The 21,476-nt window shown below is 36.3% G+C and overlaps 1 protein-coding gene across 1 annotated transcript in view; it reads right to left on the bottom strand.

The window, feature by feature from the left end:
- Window positions 1–21,476, bottom strand: part of LOC108359717 (zonula occludens-like protein polychaetoid) — a 187,764-nt gene that overhangs the window by 117,760 nt on the left and 48,528 nt on the right. The window contains exons 4-5 of the mRNA XM_017611687.1: window positions 15,291–16,841; window positions 12,288–12,876 (exon numbers count right to left, since the gene is read on the bottom strand). Of these exons, the coding sequence (XP_017467176.1) occupies window positions 12,288–12,876; window positions 15,291–16,841 (2,140 nt within the window). The remainder of the gene's footprint in view (window positions 1–12,287; window positions 12,877–15,290; window positions 16,842–21,476) is intronic.

Genomic DNA, 21,476 nt, shown 5'->3' with positions numbered 1-21,476 from the left:
ATTTGAAAAAATGGTAGAAGTGATAGCTATTTCGGAAATCACCACATTTCCTCATCAGACTTCTTTCAGTAGGATTCAAACCGGCGATCACCACTGACTCAGCCAGTTGCCTACGCTTTGTGCTAAATTTTCTTGTTAACTCTTGTTGCTTATTTTCGACTATTTCACTTTGCTAAGCCAACTACAATCAAGCACAGCTATTCCGCTGCAATTCACTTGATCATGTGGTTGTTGGTTTTGTTGGTTTTTGTTAATATTTCTATTATTAGAATGTTTAACTTTTAGATGTGCTCGTCCTTAAGTTATTTGTTTTTGTTATTTTTATGGCCTTATNAAAAAGTTCATTAAAAATATTAAAAATAAAAGACTTCCATTTTACAGGCTTGTTGTTGACTTCATGATACAATATATTTTCAATATTACCAAGGGATTTAAGAAAAATTCGATTTTCGACCCGCCCTAATGTATATTCAAGGTTCATAGAATAGACTAGCGATGGGCATAATATGCACATACGGGCAAAATGTCCAAACGTGCAAACCGCGGGCAAATGTGCAAACCGTTGGGTTGATGAGTTGAAGTAATTATGCCCGGGGGGGAAACAGAAAATTTTGCGCGAATTGCATCTGTATGTGTGATCGGAATGAGAGAACAAGTATATGTGAGTACTCACGAATGTGAGACCCCATGGCTGCCATGGCGGGAAAGGTATTCTAATAGTATTATATAGTTGTCGAATATTTTTAGGTATCTTCGGCTCAGCTAACATGAAAAAAGCTACATGTATGCATATCTATATTTTTTATGATTTGAAGATTTTAATTTTTAACGATGCAAAGTGAAGTGTATGTATATACATTTTGATTAAATCAAATGTGTGTGTTTAATTTTACAGTACTTGTGCAAATGCTTTATTTGTTTTTTTTTTTTTAATTGCAGGTATGGATATAAAAGTGCAAATAAGTTTTGCATTGACTACATTTTACAAACTCCAACGAGCTCAACAGTCACGAAAACGAAGACGAAATTCTTATGACCAATTTTATACTTTATTTAAAGCCACAAAATCCCAACACTGGTTACAAAACCATATAACGAAGTTCCAATTTTGTTTTTGTTAAACAACTGATGGTTTTTTATAAACATACATATGATCTATAATTTTATCAAATAAAGTTTAACTGCTAAATTATAAAAGAAACTTTTTTTCATAAGAGTTTACAGAATTTAAATGATTTAGCAGGATTCTAGCGATTTTTGTTTATTAATCTGGCGGGACGGCAGAAACAGAAATGGCAACACTGGTGGTATTCTATCATTATTGATGCGCAAGCAAGATCGTCAACACGTTATTGCTCGCCAGTATGAATTAATTTAAACTTTATTGATTTATTAATAAAAAAATAAGTTGGTCCGCATTTCATGATGTTGAATTATTTTTAATAAATAGACTACAAATATAGTTAGAAATTGTTCCTCTATAAACAAAGAGGTGAATATAATAGCCTTTGGCCATATACATTGCATAAACTGGGTTAATACACGTACACGGCTAGTGCTTACCCTTTCGGTTTTAAATTTTTTCCCCGCATCAAGCACCTGCTTGCCCTCGCTGCTGCGCGAGAGCTGTTCTGCCGCCCATCCCTAGAATAGGTTACGACATGGTGCTGTGAAAAATTTGATTTCCTCCAATGACGTAGTTGCGAAGTGAGTTCTGCTTGGCTGAAATATTTTACGAAGAAGGAGAGTACACAAGACGCAGAAAATATAGTTGCCGTACAGCATATTTTAGGAATCCTAATCAAATGGGCATTTTTGATATAAAATCGTAGCAAAGCTTATTATAGCAACATAAAATGTTATAATTTCACGTGAAACTGGATTAACATAATAATATTCGTACAATAGTGACAAATGAAATGTAAATCGAATGCTTATTGAAATTTGCTGGTGATTTTGTTCTTGAAAGTGAGCAGAACGCACTCGCGCATTTTTAAATAAAACGCGTTCATAACATTGGCATAATTTCGCTACCGAAATTGCAATTCATCTTTAGACATACGGTAAAACCTAAAATTACCTTTTTCAGCATAATTTTTGCTGAGCGCACTTAAATTTTTAATAATTTAAATAAACTCAAACACGCAGAAAAATGCACAAATTTCAACGCAAATTGTCAAACAGTAAATATCAGGGTTACACATATTTGAAATAAAACGTGTTGTATTTTTGACTAAAATAGTGTATTTTTATAAGATAATTTTTTAGGAATCTGGCAACACCATAAATTGAGCCATCTACGTCATCAAGATGGCGACCATGGCTGATGTCGTAACCTTGTATTCCATGAACCTTTATGTATATTAGATGCCTTATTTTCTTCAAACATTTTGCTTAAGTATTTCAGATCCTCCCTCCGGCAGCAGCATATGAAAATAGGATCTAAGAACTTAACAAAATGAAAAAAAAGATTCACTATTGCAAAGACTGGATGAGCTACTCCGAAATCCGTGATTTATAAGACTTTTTTGCTGTAAGTTTAGATCTTTATATCAAAAAACATTCATCTCGCACAAGAAGGAAAAAAAAGATATCCAACCTCATGAAGAATAAGCCGCTAAAGTTTTTTAATACAACCAACCAGAAAGTTACCCACACGGCTTAAATTGACTATATGGTATTATTTTTCACGAATTTTCAAATTTATTCGTTTGGATTTTCCAGATAGCAGTAATTTTTCTAAAATTAAAATACTTAAGATTGTAGCTAATTTAATGTAGTTTTTGAAACAGCTTACAGATTTTGAATTGATTTGTACTTGAACTAGTAAATTAGGTTTAAGTAAAGCCATGTTGAGTACAATCGGGTCTGACATACTTTAAAATTTGTGGAAGTTTTTAACAATGTCGTTTTTTTATATGCTAGGTAGGGAAATACTTTCATGTGCGCCTCTACTATTCGAAAGAAGTAAATAATTTCCGAAGATGCTAACCTCCAGCAGCAATGTCGAAGGGTAGGGGAAATGTTGATTTAAATTTAGATTCTCTATGTTCCGTTCGTTTGTCAAATCTGTGTTTTTAATGTTAACGTATTCAGAGTAGAAAATGGTTACGCCATGTTTCACTACTGCCTTAACTTAGTGGCGACGCCTAAACGCGAACAAATGTTAAAATTAATTGCACTTTCCTCTATATGTATTAAATTAATGAAACTTACCAGTTAGAGAGTAACTACTAATTTTTGTCGTTTTCTCCATAAAATCCATGCATGTATTTAAATGCAGTTTTCTCTGATGTACTCCTAGAGGTATAATTTAAAATATAGGCTCCATTTTACCACAGGAAAATATCTTATTGGAAAAGTGGGCGTGTCACCACCTATAATTGCTGCATTTTTGACACCGCATATCTCTGAAAATATTTGCGGTGGAATACAGAAATTTGGTACGGATGTATATGAAATGACTTCCATGCTCATGTAGAAAACTGAAGATTATGGGAAAAATTGGCGTGGCATCTATTCTATCTACGCCTATTACTAATATTATTGCTCAATCACGCAAAAGGGGTCAACGGATTGGGCTTTCAAGCCAAAGGTCGTAAGCTCTGGCGATACGAATAATATTGTACCTATACCTATAAAATTATTTCCTGAAGCCGTGATGGTAAATGCAGAAGTCATAAATCGGGAATATATAGCATTAGCTTTATTAGAAAGAGTTGATGTTTCCAAATGTGTTTCATAACGCGCAGGGGACACTGTCTTTGTCACATTCTTCAGCTTGCGTTGGACGCATTTTTATACCCGAGCGCACTTGTGCACAAGGGTATAGTAATTTTGTTCACATAACGGTTGTTTGTAACAGCCAAAACGAATCGAGATAGATATAGACAAATGTATACATAAATGATCAGGATGAAAAAAGAAATCGATTAAGCCATGTCTGTCTGTCCGTCCGTCTGTCCGTCTGTCCGTCCGTCCGTGTACACGATAACTCGAGCAAAAATTGAGATATCTCAACGAAGTTTGGTATGTAGGTTTCCCTTAATCTAAGGTAGGGTGGTATTGAAAATGGGCGAAATCGGACTTTAACCACGTCCACTTCCCATATAACGGTAATTTCCAGAAATATGAAAACTGCGATATTTTAGTAACTACTGAAGATAATTCACACAAAATTGATATTTACAATAATTTTTAGACGAAAAATAACAATATTATAAATTTTTGGAAAATGGGCGTAGCCACGCCCACATATGGTTACATGTGTATATCTTCGTAACCGCTGCACCAATTTCTTCCAAACTTGGCACAGTTGTTGGCCTTCGCACAACATATCAAATGGCCAAATGGCCAAAATCTAAAATCGCTCAATAACCACGCCTACTTCCCATATAACGGTAATTTTCACAAATACGAAAACTGCTCTTTATAAGAATTATTACTAATACTATCGGTTTTTAAGTAAAAATTCTATTCTAAATTAATTCACTTTTGGCTTTTCGTGGAAATTGCTAAAAATTCTAACATGTAAGTACATGTCATCAATAAAAACTAATCTCGTCGTGCTGGAAAAGAACCAAGGATGTATTTTAATTTAACATACCTAGATTACAGCTGCCATAATCCTGAACTCATCGACTAAGACACTTATCATCCAAATCAAACACGAAGATACAAGTGAATGTGGTGCCAATATATTCCCTATAAGTAAAGTTGCTTTGGTTCTGNAAATGGCCAAAATCTAAAATCGCTCAATAACCACGCCTACTTCCCATATAACGGTAATTTTCACAAATACGAAAACTGCTCTTTATAAGAATTATTACTAATACTATCGGTTTTTAAGTAAAAATTCTATTCTAAATTAATTCACTTTTGGCTTTTCGTGGAAATTGCTAAAAATTCTAACATGTAAGTACATGTCATCAATAAAAACTAATCTCGTCGTGCTGGAAAAGAACCAAGGATGTATTTTAATTTAACATACCTAGATTACAGCTGCCATAATCCTGAACTCATCGACTAAGACACTTATCATCCAAATCAAAAACGAAGATACAAGTGAATGTGGTGCCAATATATTCCCTATAAGTAAAGTTGCTTTGGTTCTGATATTATATGCAATGTAGTTTTGTGGCACAATCCGTAGANTCGACTAAGACACTTATCATCCAAATCAAAAACGAAGATACAAGTGAATGTGGTGCCAATATATTCCCTATAAGTAAAGTTGCTTTGGTTCTGATATTATAGGCAATGTAGTTTTGTGGCACAATCCGTAGATTGATGATGATGAAACGCTCAACTTCTGAATATTTAATTATAAACGAACAAATGTATCTTGACGGTGACGTAACTTGGAAAAAGCGGCGCCTTTAACATGGTCTTGAATGTTTTCCTAACCACCATTGGCGAATTTCCGCATATCCTACAACGCACTTCATGATCATTTTTGCCAATTTTTATATTCATAACCTGAAGATAATTTAGGTAGGTTGTCTTAAGTGAAGCCATTCTAAAAGTCTCACCCAACAAGGACTGAAAAAAGTGCTTATACTTACATAAGTATAAGTTTATATTACTTAGCATTACAAATAAGATTCAATAGACATTGCAAGTCTAAATAAAACTATTTGATATGAACATTAAATAAAGAAAAACTTTAGAAGAACTTCTTTAAACGGCGTCCTACAAAAGCCCTTCTGAAGGCTCTTTTTTGAGTAGCGAAAGCAGAAAGCTCTTCAATTTATACCGCTCCATACAAAAAATAAAGGAGAACGGAATAACTGTCAGAAAGGCCGTTGGGATAAGATTTTAGCTCTTGATATTATCTACTGGGTGGTATTTATGTATGACCGTGATTAGGAACTTGCACTTTTTCGGCATTCGCCTAAAAAAAAAATGAGTTTACCCAAATAAACAAAATATAAAGAAGATATTCAACATGTTGGAAAAAACGTTTTGTTATCAGTTTTCGACCACTACCTAATTACAGAAGCCTTAACCTTTTTTCCATAGCAAAAATTTGCTAAAAAATAGAGGAGTGTCTGCATTGATCTTCATTAAAAGATCAGGATCAGATATGTCTAAACCAGGACAAATCCAGCAAAACCAGGACGTCTGGCAGCCCTAACCTATATATTAAAAAAATAACATAATTATTGGAACGGGGAAAAATTAGATTTCGCNGCGCCAGGACTCCAGGACAATATGTCTAAACCAGGACAAATCCAGCAAAACCAGGACGTCTGGCAGCCCTAACCTACATATTAAAAAAATAACATAATTATTGGAACGGGGAAAAATTAGATTTCGCAGGCCTGTTTAATCCAATACAAAACAGATATTTATTTTTAAATATTTTCTTATAAAAATATAGTTCATTCTATAACAAACACCAACCAAATTCACATTTCAAACTTTTATGAAAATATAAATATTCAGCGAATTTTCGCCAAAACTTTACACTTTTGTTTAAGAATTTGGGGAAAAGTTTTGCGTATGCAGTTTTATAGCCCATGCAATTTTAGTATAANACCAAATTCACATTTCAAACTTTTATGAAAATATAAATATTCAGCGAATTTTCGCCAAAACTTTACACTTTTGTTTAAGAATTTGGGGAAAAGTTTTGCGTATGCAGTTTTATAGCCCATGCAATTTTAGTATAATAAAGTGCGAGTTTCATATGCCTACAAAATATCGTTGATTTTTGCCATTTTTTACGGTGTCACTCACTTTCTTCCATACAAAGTATGTTCGGCATTTTTGTATATGGAAGAAAATTAACAACACTGTCAACAAAAAAAAAATGCCAAAAATCAACGGAAATATGTTTCGGTCTTATAATTATGTAACGCGGTGTACTATTAACTTGTTTGACTTGTATTTAGAGCAACTTTGATTTTTGTTTCTTTTAACAAAGTTAACTTATTTGTTATTTATGTGTTAAAATAAATATAAAACAATTTTTTTGTGTTTTCAATATGGAGAATTTGTCCTCCTGAAATGCTAAAAAATTCTGGTCACCTTATGTTTGTCAATGTGAAAAGTGGTTTTCAATATGGCTTCACTTAAACCTAATTTACTAGTTCAACTATAATTCGATTCAAAATCTGCTTGCTTCCTTAAAAACTACATTAAATTAGCTACAATACAATACAATATTTTAGTTTTGGAAAAATTACTACTATCGGGAAAATCCTAACGAATAAATTTGAAAATTCGTGAAACCAAATTGTCACTTTAGGACGCGTCGGTAACATTCTGGTTAGTTGTATTAAAAACTGAGTACGCCATTCGCTTTAGTGACTTATTCTTCATGAGGCTTTTTTTCTTTCTTGTGCAAGATCAATGTTTTTTCATATAAGGACCTGAACCTACAGCAAACAGTCTTATAAATCACGGATTTCGGAGTAGCTCATCCAGTTTTTGCAATAATGAATAATGTATATACATTAGAGATGGGCACGGGACTAAATATTTAATCCCGACCCCGACATTTTTCAGAATTGTACCGCGGGTCCCGTGGGTCCCGATATCTATCTCTAAAGCAGGCTACACACGGACAACAAATTGAAACGAGCGGTAGAGATTTCAACGTGTGTGGCGAGGTTTGCAAACCGATCGAAGGTTCACAAAAATGTTCATGTCTTTCATATTAATTTTAAATAATAAAAATAATCTTCCTATAATTTTTTTTTCTTTTTCGTCTGAATAAAACATTAAAAGTGCATATTTCAAACATCGTTTTTAAGGAAAATTTTGTGAATTTGCGGGGGTTCGGTTTTATCGGGAGTGTCGAGAAAGGATTTTGGTCCCGTCCCGCCCGTCATATTTTTACATATCTTCCCGATACCGCCCATCCCGGCCAATTTTAAATCAGTACCGTGGGTCCCGCTATCCCGCGACCATCTCTAATATACATTATGTACATTAGAGTGGCCCAATTTTTATATGGGGGGAAAAAAGTAATCCTAGGAAACGGGGCACCCCCTTAGTTTTTAGCTACTGTTGCTATGACAACTGAAACTGATGATATTTTTTTAGAGAATTTAAAATTGAAATGTTCTTAGGTTTCTTAACCAATTGTTTGATTAATATATGTACACAATACTTCTAGAGTGAAATGTGAGTATCGTGATCATCTTACAAACTTATACGTAAAGTGTGGTACCAGCACCTCTTTCGGCCTGAGGACAAATATTAGAAGGTGCCACAAACCCTATCTCGAGAAAAAAATTGTTAGATTACTCTTATGTACATACATATATATAGCAGCAATTATTTTCATTTAAAGAAATTTCGTATCGTGCGGTTCCGCTGAAGCGTAGTCCATATTTTTAGGCGTAGTAATAATAATGCGGTTCTTAAATATTTAATTACTACCGGGAGGTAGATGTGTAGACTAGTTTTGCAAATTCTATGTTCTTTGCTACGATATCTACCAACGGACATATGCCTAGTTGTTACCAATCCGACAGGGGCGCAGTTTTGCCATTTGTCACAAAACCGCAGTAGGCACTCCTTACTACTGAACAGCGGCACAAGTCTCACATTTATTGTGAATATTGGCAAAAGTCAAGAACTGTCGATAAGTTAGTGATCATTTTTATTCATTACATACTTTCAGTAAGACACTTAATAATTATTTTATAGGAAATAACGACATTTTTCGTTTTGTGCCGTTGTTCAGTAATACCAGTGGAGTTATTTTCGTTTAACTACTTACGGTCCAAGACATATTATTGCTAAATTACGAAACACAAAATCTTTAATTGGCTCTACCATCGATATGTACATAGATATGTTTGCATGTATATTTTTTGCAATTTTTAAATAAACAAAATATGCAAGTAGTTTTTCTGGTTTATGATTAATCACGATAAGATTAATCAGTTTTCTGATTAATAAAATTAATCAGCTTCGGGTTAACCAAAATGTAAAACATCGGAAAATTAATTATTTTGATTAATCAAAAATTATAATTCTTGCATTAATTCATTAATCAGTTTTCGATTAATCACCTTGTTGATTAATCGCAAATTCCTAGTAGTTAGTATGTTTTTATTTAATTCACAATTTGCGGTTGCAGGGTAAGCAGACAGATTGCCATCGATTTTCTATTCCTTAATTGCAAAATTGTTTACAACCTTAATGGAAAAATCTCAAAAAGTTAAGTTCTGCTCAATAAACTACGGATTAAAAACCCAACAAAAACGTTGCTAAAAAAGTAAAACCCCTTAATTTTTCTAGCCACAGTGTAAGAACAAACAGTCTTTAGAGGTCACAGCATATCGACTGCTGAGTGGAAGATCGACCTATCTCGGCAGCCAGTTCGAAAACGCCCTATCTCAAAAACTTTTCAAGAACGCCCTATTTCAGAATTCGTTTCAAAAACGCCCTATCACAGCTGCCGAACCAAAAACACCCTATATCAGCACATTTTCAATACATTTTGAAGTAAGATAGGGCATTTTTGAACCGAATTCTGAAATAGGGCGTTCTTGAAAAGTTTTTGAGATAGGGCGTTTTCGAACTGGCTGCCGAGATAGGTCGATCTTCCACTCAGCAATCGGTATGTACTTAAATCATGGAGGCAACATTGCTCCACATTGCTGAATGGGAACAGCACTGAAAGCGGCAGAGCCACCTGTCAATGACGACGGAGTCGATGTATCGACATCCGAGTATGCCGAGATAAAAATATAATTTTCGCGGCTAAAAAATAACAAAGGTCCGAAAATTTCATTCTCCTCTGAAAAACGCCCTCGTTATCCAATTTAAAAATTCGAAAGTCCCATTTATGAATATTAAATATTAAAAGTTTTAATAACAATATATGTATATAAAGCTTATTTATAGCGGTAAGCTCCAGTTCTTCGGTTTTCACGTTTCTTTCGTTGCACATGGCCTTATAGTTGTCTCTACGGCTATAAACACAGCCGCGATGCGACTATCTCTGATACAGTATTTTTTTTATCAAGTTAACAAGGCCATTCTGCGCATTGAGGTTGGAATGCAGAATATAATTATCCAAAAAGGAGGTAAAATTCATGGATTTTAAAACAAAAAAAAAAACACTGAAAATCGAAAATATGCGCACATAATATCGAGCACTAACCGCCAAAATAACGTAAGCGACATTTTTTTCAAAATTTTTATTTTTATTTTGTTCATAAATAAATAAGACAGGCACTTTAACAAGAAAATAACGTAAACAATCCAGACCAGACCAGAAAACCATTAATTTCAAAATACAATACATATTTATGTATATAACTAGTTTATAATCAAGTGCCCAGCTGGCACATTTGCCTGACAATTTCTGATATCAGACAAGTCGGAATAAGATGACTATTTGAACAAGCCATACAGGTTTCGAATAGATTTTTGGGCGAAGTGTATGGAAAATTTTATTTATTTCCTTATCCGATATGTTTGATCGAATTATGTCCGATTTCGGGCATACGTCTGACAATTCTTATTTTCCATGATTATTTGGTCAGACATCTGTTACATGTCCGTCAGAATCGTCGGTAATTAAGTCAGAGTTTTCCACGTCGTGTCGGTTAGACTTCCTGTCAACCTCTCCATACGCTTCTCTGACCGATATCGGCCAAAATCACATAGATTTCTGACTTTTTTGCCGACGAGTCTGACGGATATCTAGCAGATTTCTGGCAATTTTGCTAGCTGGGCAGTCACTTACAATCTTGTGCAAAGAGAAACAATGACAGTTTAATAGTTCGAAAAAGTTTGCCATTTTCCTTAAACCTTGAGCCATTTGGCGGCTTTAATGAATTTCAGTACGTCATACAGAGAGAGGTAAGTACACTCTAAAACACACTGCAGGAATAGCTTGCAGAGTATTTTTAGCCTCATCCTTGCGAGGGCTGGACACTCGCATAGTGTTCGACTGTCTCTTTTGAGCCAGGGTCATCGCAGCTACGACAGGACCTTTTGAAGGGCAATCTAGTGCCCTGTGCATACTGCAGTAAGTTTGTAGATATCTTCTTTGCTCATTCCTAAGAGAGCTTTGGTTTTAAGTGGATCGTAGGCCACCCAGAATTGCCGGGTAATCTTGTACGGTTCCACCTCTGCTTGGCCTTTAAGTGATACATTTCGATAATTGTTGCTTTTATCTCCTGAGCGAGGCGCTCGGACACATTCAGTGTAAATTTCCTATGTCACAAGACTGGGAATGTTAATCCCGGGATCCCGGGATTGTGATAACATTTCGGAAATCCCGGGATCGCAAAAAGCGAAACAATTAACATACCAAGTGTCACTCATCGTGCCTACCACGTAGCAGAAGTGTGGACAATGACAACATCTGATGAGGTGGCCCTTGAAGTGTTCGATCTGCCAACAACGCTTAGGCGGTTACAGTGCTGAACAAAAAGATGAATACGTGTTTTTCTAAGTTTCCTTAAATATTGCACTTTTAATTAGTTGACCAGTTATAACGATACATTTTTATATAATTTAAGTGTAACCGTAAGTTATGTTTAGTATTTGTATGGTTCTGAAAATAAGTTCAGTAATGTCACGAATGAAAATTAACAAAACATAAAACATAGAAGTTTTATTTAATACCGGGTCATGATCATACGAAAATTTCTATAATATATATAATTTAAAGTCCAATAACCAAAGAGTTTGATTGATGTTTTGGGACTTTCGAGGTTTTGAGGATACTAACTAATTTACCAGTTTGAGGGAGTACCGCTAGAAAAAATCTTTAAAAAGAATTTTATAAATAATACCGATTTCAGATCGCTCCACTTCCGGAACGGACCTACATAAATAAAATTTGGATTTAATATCTTTAGCCAGAAAAACGAGTTGATAAAAATTTTTTTGAATATGATTGTTATTCATTCGAAAAAAAATCTACTCAAAAACAACTACATATCCACGGCTGAGTGGAATATCGCCCTTTCTAGGCTACCGGTTTGAAAACGCCATATCCCAGAAAACTTTTCAAGAACACCCTAATTAGGAATTTGGTTGAAGAACGCCCTATTTTAGAATTTGATTGATAAACGCCCTATCTCAGAATTTGGTTCAAAAACACCCTATTTCAACTGAAAATATGTTTAGATAGCGCGTTTTTGAATCAGCTGCTGATACGATGCTTTTGAACCGAACTTTGAAATAGGGCGTTCTTCAATCAAATTCTGAAATAGGACATTTTCGATGGCTGCCGAGATAGGTCGATTTTTCACTCATCCGACGATATATATGTACATAATTTGTACGTCAGCAGGAGAACCTCTTACCTTTGATTCGGACATCCACACCGCTCCACTTTGTTGTAGATCAATTGCATCCCGCATTTTTCGGTACCATGATTCTTCGTCGCTCAGCACTATTTGTGTGCTAAATATATGTGACCAGATACGTTCTAATTTTTGACATTGTTCTAATAATTTTTTAGAGCTTTTGTGTGCTGATTTTGGCAACCCATGGCGTAATTGTTTTATGACATGTTTACTGTCAGTCTTCAGGAATATGACAATGGGATATAATTGCGCGTAGTTTAGACGATCGACTGCGTTGGGCGTTATGTCTAACAGAGCGTGTTTACCGCGATCCATTATGTCCCTTATATTTGATAATCGCACTATCCGACATTTGGAATTCGACTTATCATCATCTTGTAATGGTACTGAGAACTTATCCGGAATATCTTTAGCAAGCCTTTCACGTGCCAAGTCAGAGACTGGACCAAAGAGTACAAGAGGGCGCACGAACCCTGGATGACGCAGAAGTACGCGTTCATACGCGGGGAATTTTGATATACTATCAGCGAAAACCACGTCATCCCAGTTTTCCCTGGAAAGACTCTTTGAACGGCGGTGAGTAGACCTACAAACCAAAGATGAAAGTACATACATAAATATAATGTACAGATTGATTGTAAGCAGGTGATTAAAAAATACAGCTGAAGCTCCGAAGGTCATGAGGTCGAAATATACAAGAAAATATAACATTCTTCAAAATAGCTCATTATTCAAAAGTGCACTATTGATTGGTATGCGAAAGTTACATGATTTTAAGTTATTTGTTATTGTTTATTGAAGTTCTGCAAAATTCTAAACTTTCTGTAAAAATGTCATTTACAAAAATTTCATGCGTTGCTATGTAATGTCAACTCAAACAAGGTGTTAAGGTCTGATTATGCATAGTTCGCATAACTTCGCACAACTATTTGTACCAGTGTAATAAAAATGTAACTTAAGGAAATGTGAAGCAAAATCTAAACGCAGCAGATCGCTAAGTTTTTAAAAGTTCTGCTAATTTCTGGGTAATGAAATACATACAATGTACATACGAAATTACAGTTTGAAGTTTATGCGAAGTTGTGCGAAATTATGCGAAGTATGCACAATCAGACCATTATGCCATGTCATTCCATCTCAAACATGTTTTAGCATGTCACTGCTTCTTAGCTAAGCTCTTGTTCGCTGTTGTGTTTCCGCAGCATATTTTTAATACTGTTTGATCCTGCCTTGTATGAATATATATATAGATTTTTAATTAGACAGTTGTGTTATAAATTTTACTATATTAGGAGCTTGCAAAATTTGAAAAAAACTCCTCAAAATGTAATTAATAATAATACTGACTATGTCGCATGTGTCGCACTTGTTGCTTGTGTTGACATGCATAGATTTTATGCATGATTTGATTTCAATTAATTCGACAATGGTCCCTATTTTGAATTGTATTCGATCTTCGACTGTTGTCGAAAGTGCTGATCGAACGATTTTCATTTGGTATTATGACGCTCATTCGATGAAGAATAGCGCTGTTGTGAACTTCGCTCGCTTAGGTCGTTCACAATAGTATATTTTTGACCCCTGAGAAACTTTGTTTGCAAATTGCGCAAACTAACTAGTGTGCTTACCCAGCAAAAAACACGATTACCACAGAAACAAAGGTGGAAACGAGCTATGCGATGGGAATCGCTTACCCTTTCGCTTCAAGTAGGCCTTATTTTAACATGGGCATGTCATTGGCGGTAAGCCCTTGCCCGCAGCATTACCTTCAAACGAAGGGAGAACGCATGGATAAACCGAATCCAGAGAAGCGAACAAAGGATGCCTTACAGAGAAACTAATGTATAATGCCTATATAAGTATATACTTATTTATACTAAATTGAAATCAGAAAATGTCTTAAAAGATTAAACTTAATTAAAATATTTATAAATAAGTTTTTATACATACATATGTATGTATTGAGATTTTGCTTAAAAATCGGAAGGTACATACATGCATATTTAATTAAGCTTAAAATTATACTTCCTCACTCTTGTACTTCACTGCATTGACTGACTTCAATTTCGCTGCAAATTGAACAAAGCAAAACATGATTTTTATGCAAGAAAAATTTCCACAAAAAGTAACGGTAGAAAAAGAATTTTTCGATACTCATTTTATTTTTCAGCTGACTACGATGCAGCATTCTAATTTGCCTTCCCCGAAATGAAGCAAAGAAGCGAAATAAAAAAATATTGTAGGACATTCTACTTTGAATTCTCTGAAATGAATCAAAGAAGCGAAGTAAATAAAATATTGTAGGACATTGTACTTTGCATTCCCTGAAATGAAGCAAAGAAGCGAAACAAATAAAACATTGTAGGACATTCTACTTTGCATTCCCCGAAATGAAACAAAGAAGCGAAATAAATAAAATATTGTAGGCAATTCTACTTTGCATTACCGGCAATGCATTATAACGTTATGCCTTGTAGAACACGTTACCACTAAAAGCGATAACCAATTTTTTGCTGGGTATATTTATGTAAATTTGTGCAAATTAAAATGAAGTATAAATAAATAAATAAATGAGTAAAACGGAGTTATGGCGCTACGATTCATCAGAGGATGAGAGCTTAACGGAACTGGCCAGAAGAAGAAAACGTTTAAGAGAGTTTAAGTGTGGCCCTTCGAATACAGATTTATTAAAAAGTTCCGCCTGTCTAAAGAGGCGTTTGTATATCTGCTGTCCCCTACATAAGACCTGCTGCAGCAATGCACTCGAGCCAAATCGATTTCAAATATTTTAAAACTATCAACGGTTCTGCAATTTTGCGCTCAGAGATTATGCCAAGTATTGGGATTTTCTTTCATAAGTTAAACCTGCCTTTCGAGCTGATGTTTATTATTCACGACATGCATGTTTTATAGTTCAACATTTGCAGGCCTTTATTGTTTATTGTTCGAGAATCTTGGTACTCTAAAATTCTATAGAAATAAAATTTAATAAAAGCTTACCGTCTTCTACGGAAGAAATTTCCCCGGGACTCGTTAGAACTCATTTCTTTTTTATTAGCATTAAATTGTGCCGTCGCCAACTCTTCGGCTCGTGATTTGTTTGGTATGACACCACGCTGCATCTCCTGATGCCCTCGTCCTATTTTAAGCACTTGCCACGAACCGACGACGCCATTATGGAGCGTGTCAATCACTCGAAATACGTCTCCGGCTTTGAAAGCCATCTCACCTTTTGAGGGATTTTCACAATGAAAATGAGTTTTAATATGAAAAGAATCGCCACGTTGATTCGTCACCACTTCGTCATACTCTTCTTTGCAATATTGTACAATCAAATCGATGCGATCTTGCAGGCTGAGAAGAAAAAGAACTGCCTCTTCACGTGTCACGCCATGCATGTCCATATCATTGACTTTTAAAATCTTGTCTCCAGGCGTTAGTCCTTGCAAAGATGCTGGTGAGCCGGGTTGTACGGCTGTAACAAAAATTCCAGACTCGTTTCCCCCAGTTAATCGTATTCCCACACTTCCCTCTTTTTGAAACGATATGAAACGTGGCTCCGATGATTGCTTCGGTTGCGACAACTGATCAGATTCGTAAATTTGTCGACGGGAACTATAAAAACTGTCCGCGCTTCTACCAACATTGCCTCGAGGAGGTGGGGGTCGCGGAGGCTCATCGGTGCGTGCACGACTCTCATTTGGAGGCGTTACAGGGCGATCAAGTTGTGAAAATGAAACAGCATCCATAATGGGTCCCCGAGAACGACCCCTTGGTGTTAGATTACTTTTTTCGTCGTTTAAACCATTCGATGTTCCATGTCCTAAAGAGCGTGTCGGCGGTTGAACATACAGATTCTGTGATGAATAATTCGTTCCTCCATTTAAATATGGATCATCGAGATTATTACTACAATTCGAAACTTGTGCCTGGTGACTAATGTATACATTCGATGGTGTTGTGGAGTTGTTCAATTGATTAGTCATTGCAGTTACTGCCTGGTTGGTAATATCCCGCAACACAACTAAGTTCAAACGTTCTTTGCAGGCATCGATCAATTTTTTAGCCTCTTTTAAGCTCATTGTGTCTCCACAATTTGAATTGTGAATTCTTGTGATCACATCACCTTCTTGTAGGGAATAACCGTTTGCGGCTAGTTGATCGCGCGCCTTCGTCGAAATTTCTTTTATAAATAATCTACATCCTAGAACAATGCCATAATCATCCTTTTTATTTGCCTTCGAGAGAGTCACTTTAATTGGCTGTGCTGCATTGCTTTGCAAAGGAGAACCATTCAAAGAGTTAGATTGACTCATTGCTCCAGGTATTACGCTTGATCCATGAATGGGTATTCCACTCGAATTCGGTGCTGTTATTCCTATCGAACTTATGGCCTGCGACTGCCGGATTTGAGCTGCGGAACTTACAGGCACGCGTCGTTTAACAACAAGTGTTACTGTGTTGCCGCTATCCCTTAACACTTGTACCGCAGTGGCATACTCAACATTTTCCAAAGAAACTCCATTCACCGATATTATACGATCGTTAACTCTGTACAAAAGAAACCAAAAACATTTTAATGTACCAGATGAGATTGTAAAAAGAAGCATTTCAATAAGTACAAAAGTACAAAGTGCAAGTTTTTTAAGCAAACAAGTACTTTTAAGCAAACAAAATCGACTTCAATTCTCTTATACAAATTTAAGAGTACCGTTAATTTCTTCGTGATCCAATAATCGGATCTAGAACCAGTTAGTGTGGGAAAACCTCCGAGGTACCATCTTTCGTATAAAAAGAATTATATAACCTCTTCCATTTTTTGAATTCACAGACTCCGTAACCAATAATTTTGTTATTTTACAGAAGCAAAAATATTTTTACCAGAATATCAAACACAGGTAGGAAACTTTATAAATCATACGTATCAATTCAAGGAAAGCCTTTGCTGCAAGCAGACTTAAACAGCATAACTAACTGGTGTAATGTAAATAGTATGCCTCTAAATCTGGAAAAATGTAAAGTAATGTGCTTTTCGGGAAGAGCTGTCCAGCCAATTTCTTAAACAATAGATAACCATAACTTTGAACAGGTATTCAATTTTTTGGACCTTGGTATCACAATGGATCCTAAACTTAATTTTAATCTTTACATTAATGTGACATCCAACAAGGTTAAAGGTGTACATGCATTTGTGAAACAATGGTCAAAAGAATTTAGTGACCCTTATATCACTAAAACTCTGTTTACAACATTAGTTAGACCGATTCTGGAATACGGATCGATGGTTTGGAATCCAAGGTATCAAATTTACTCAGACAAGATAGAATCAATTCAAAAACAATTCCTACTTTTTGCTTTAAGAAATTTCCGTTGGGATTCTCAATATAACCTTCCACCTTATAAGAGCCGATTAATACTTATTAATCTTCCTACACTTGTCAGTTGCAGGGAAATGCCAGGTATAATTTTTATGGTTAAATTACTGACAGGCTCAATTTCAAGTCCGNATACTTATTAATCTTCCTACACTTGTCAGTTGCAGGGAAATGCTAGGTATAATTTTTATGGTTAAATTACTGACAGGCTCAATTTCAAGTCCGCTTCTTCTGGATGAAGGTAGCCTTAATGTTCCCTTTCATGTATCAAGACACTTTTGTCCCTTATTTTTGAAAACTCGTAAAACTAACAGAATTAACAGTAACAGAATTTTAACTCTCATTCCAGCACGTTTGATATATCAGATCCGCCTGTCAGCATTAAGAAAGCGATACTATGCCTTCTCCATAAATGAATTACTAACATAAAGACATAAAGTCAGCTGATGAATTTAGTTCTGTTGCTAAACAATTTAGATCTCGGCACTTAACAAACTCTTGGCTTTCGTGACTCAGAGCAAAAAATTCAAAATAATGGTTACGTACGTCATGCGGACTATGCCTTTCGTGCGGATGGGCGGGAAAAGAAGGTAAAACTGCTGGTATTATTATTATTATGTTTGATTCCCAGTTTAATTTTTTGAAATAATCATATTTTTTAAATTCCAAAGTCTTTAAAAAATCCTGACGTCAGAGAGAAAAACTAAGTACGCAGTTATACGTGACTCAAACAAATGACCACGTGTTGATTTTTTTAAATATTCGTAATGTTTCTCGAGCTAATTTTTAAAGCTTAAAAAAAAACCAATAAATCACAGTTGCCAGCCTTCCCAAAAATGTTGTAAAAATTCAGATAAAAAAAGTGAAATTTTATTAAATTTTCCCGAATTTTGTATAAAGATTGAAACTGATTTATATGTTTTTACTACCGGGCAAAGAATTTTGCCTTCAGCGGCCATTTCTTAGTATTGCATACTACATAGAAGGTAAACTTCAAAGGTATGACAAAAAATCTTTCTCGAATTATGCATTCATATATACATACATCTATATCTATCTAGATATCCGACTAAAAATTTTATAGCTAGGTGGCGCTGGGGTCTGGATGTCCATAAAAACTGCATTTAGTTCCGGTTTTTTTTACTCATATTTAGAACATTTGTTAACTAATTAATAAAGAATATTTGGACTAAAAAATCGTATATCTACAGTGACTCAAACAAATGACCACGTGTTGATTTTCTTCAAGTATTCGTAATGTTTTTCGAGCTAATTTTTTGTTGTTGTTTTTCTTAAAAAATATCGTCTACACTTTAACTAAAACCATGTAAATCACAGCTTCAAACTTTATACAAAATTTAGGAAAATTAAACAAATTTTAATCAAAATTTCCGCTTTTTATTCTGAATTTTTTGAAAATTTTTGGGTATGCAGTTTTATAGGCCACACACTTTTAGTTAAATAAAGTGCAACTTTCAAACGGCTTAAAAATTTACTTGATTTTTGAGAATTTTTTTTGGAGGCTACTTTTTAGGGTTTTTTAATATAACAAGCGAAATTTACAAAAACTTGCGTTGATATTTCAAAATATTGTTGCTGAAGGTCTCACGCGTTTTATTTCATAAGAAATTCATACTTACATATATGAAAAAAAGCAAAAATCAGTCAGCAAAAAAATTCTCAAAATCAACGCGATTTTTTAGCCGTAAAAATTAAATTTTAGTGAAAAATCGTTGAACTTAGCTCGAAAAACTTTACGAATATTTGAAGAAAATCAACACGTGGTCATTTGTTTGAGTTACCGTATATCAATATCTATATCTATATCTATATCTATATCTATATCTATATCTATATCTATATCTATATCTATATCTATATCTATATCTATATCTATATCTATATCTATATCTATATCTATATCTATATCTATATCTATATCTATATCTATATCTATATCATATCTATATCTATATCTATATCTATATCTATATCTATATCTATATCTATATCTATATCTATATCTATATCTATATCTACTCGTGGGACACACATGGATAGTAACAACAACATAAATCAAAAGCCAGAAGGAGCTGCACAGCTCCAAACAATGGCCAATGCTGGCCTTTCGACTTCTGTCGAAACAGAAACCATCGCTACAGAACTACTGGGGGCGCATAGTCCCACGTATGACGTAGAGATGGTGGATACTAGCGTGAGACAGGATGCAAGTCCCGTCAGAACGCTATCTGATATCTCGCCGGAGGATGAGCAGAAGTTGCTTGCCTCTCCGGTGAACAACCCATCTCACCAAGCTCGAGAGCGGGAGCGGCTTAGCGGAGCCGGTCGGAAACGTCTCAAGCGGTACATAGAAAAGGGACTGAACTATGAGCAGGCTAGAGAAAAGCCAAAGAACCCGTTGGCCCACCACGGAGGGGAAAAAAACTCTCCAAAAATGACCTAGGTCTGAAAGCTCTACCCCGCAGAGGCGATCCCCGAAGAAATTTGCCAAATCTAGTGAGGGATCTGCAGGGGGCAGGCCAGCTGGGACTGCATCTGTGCCCACCGGTGAGGCAACTGTGCCGCATGCACCTGCAGATTGTCGCGGGGAGCCAGTTTCATTTAGGGATGCACTGTACGGAGTGAAGCTGGGTTTAGTCCCAGAGGACTATCCAACCACAGTGTGGTCAACGGATGAGCTCAAAGCTATCCAAAATGCCATCCTCAGGGCGGTCAGGAGCAACACAGTTAGCGCTGTAAAGCCTATCTTCAAGGGTTGCACCTTCCACTCGGGATGGCTATCCATCAGTTGCAGGGATGCTGCGACCGCGGGGTGGATACGGAACACTGTTCCAAAGCTGGCACCATGGAAGGGGGCGAAGATGAGAGTGGTCGAGGAGGCAGAAACACCTCGCCGCATCATTCTTGTGGGACTCTTCCCGGAGCTGGACAGCTCTGCCAGTGAGGATGCGCTCAGTCTGCTTCAGGCACAGAATGACGGCCTGAGAATTCCGGACTGGCGCGTTCTGAATCGAGTACGCAGGTCAACAATGGCGGAAATCACCATTGCAGTTGACCCGCTATCAGCGGACACGCTAAAGCACCGCGGGAACGTGGTAAACTATGGCTTTGGCGTAGTAAAACTTAGGGAGAAAGCTAAACCGTCGATGCCCGATGCCTTGCTGCTCCAAAGACGTCATCGTAGCTCCCAGGCAGCTACACAATGACACGCAGGTGCAGCAGAAGTCATCGGAGGTTGGCACAGAGCTACACGTAGCACACAAAGCTCCAACAACGCCTCCGAAAACAACAACAACAACATGCCCGACCCTACAACAGGTGCTGGAAGAAGCCCAAAAAAGCGTCGGACCCATCGCATCCCCAAAGCCTGCAAAACGGCCACCACTACATGGCAGCTCCAAAGCGGCTATGTCCAGCCGCAAAGGCAAGGGAGATGCAAGGACGGCCGAAGAAGCGGTCTTGCTGAAGGGCAACAGGGGGAAGAAGGTGGCTGCTCGCGGCCGAAAAGACCGCAAGTAATGGCACCTCACCCCAAAAACTCCACAAATCTGAGGCACATTAAATGCCTCCAAGTGAACCTTCACCACGCGAAAGCAGCATCAGATGTTTTACATAGGAGGTTCACAAACGAAGGCTTAGGTGTAGCCTTCATCCAGGAACCCTGGATATTAAGAGGTGACGTCAAAGGCCTTAATATAAAGGACGGTAAGATTATCTATGCCGCCAGCTGTCGCCCAAGAGCGGCGATGCTATTATGTAACAAACTAACGTTTCTCCCTCTTTCACAGTT

The sequence above is a fragment of the Rhagoletis zephyria genome, unplaced genomic scaffold (assembly GCF_001687245.7).
Source record: "Rhagoletis zephyria isolate East Lansing unplaced genomic scaffold, Rhagoletis_zephyria_1.1 Rzeph_scaffold_00443, whole genome shotgun sequence".
NCBI lineage: Eukaryota > Metazoa > Arthropoda > Insecta > Diptera > Tephritidae > Rhagoletis > Rhagoletis zephyria.
The sequence above is the reverse complement of the archived record's forward strand: the minus strand, read 5'-3'. Positions and strand labels throughout refer to the sequence as shown.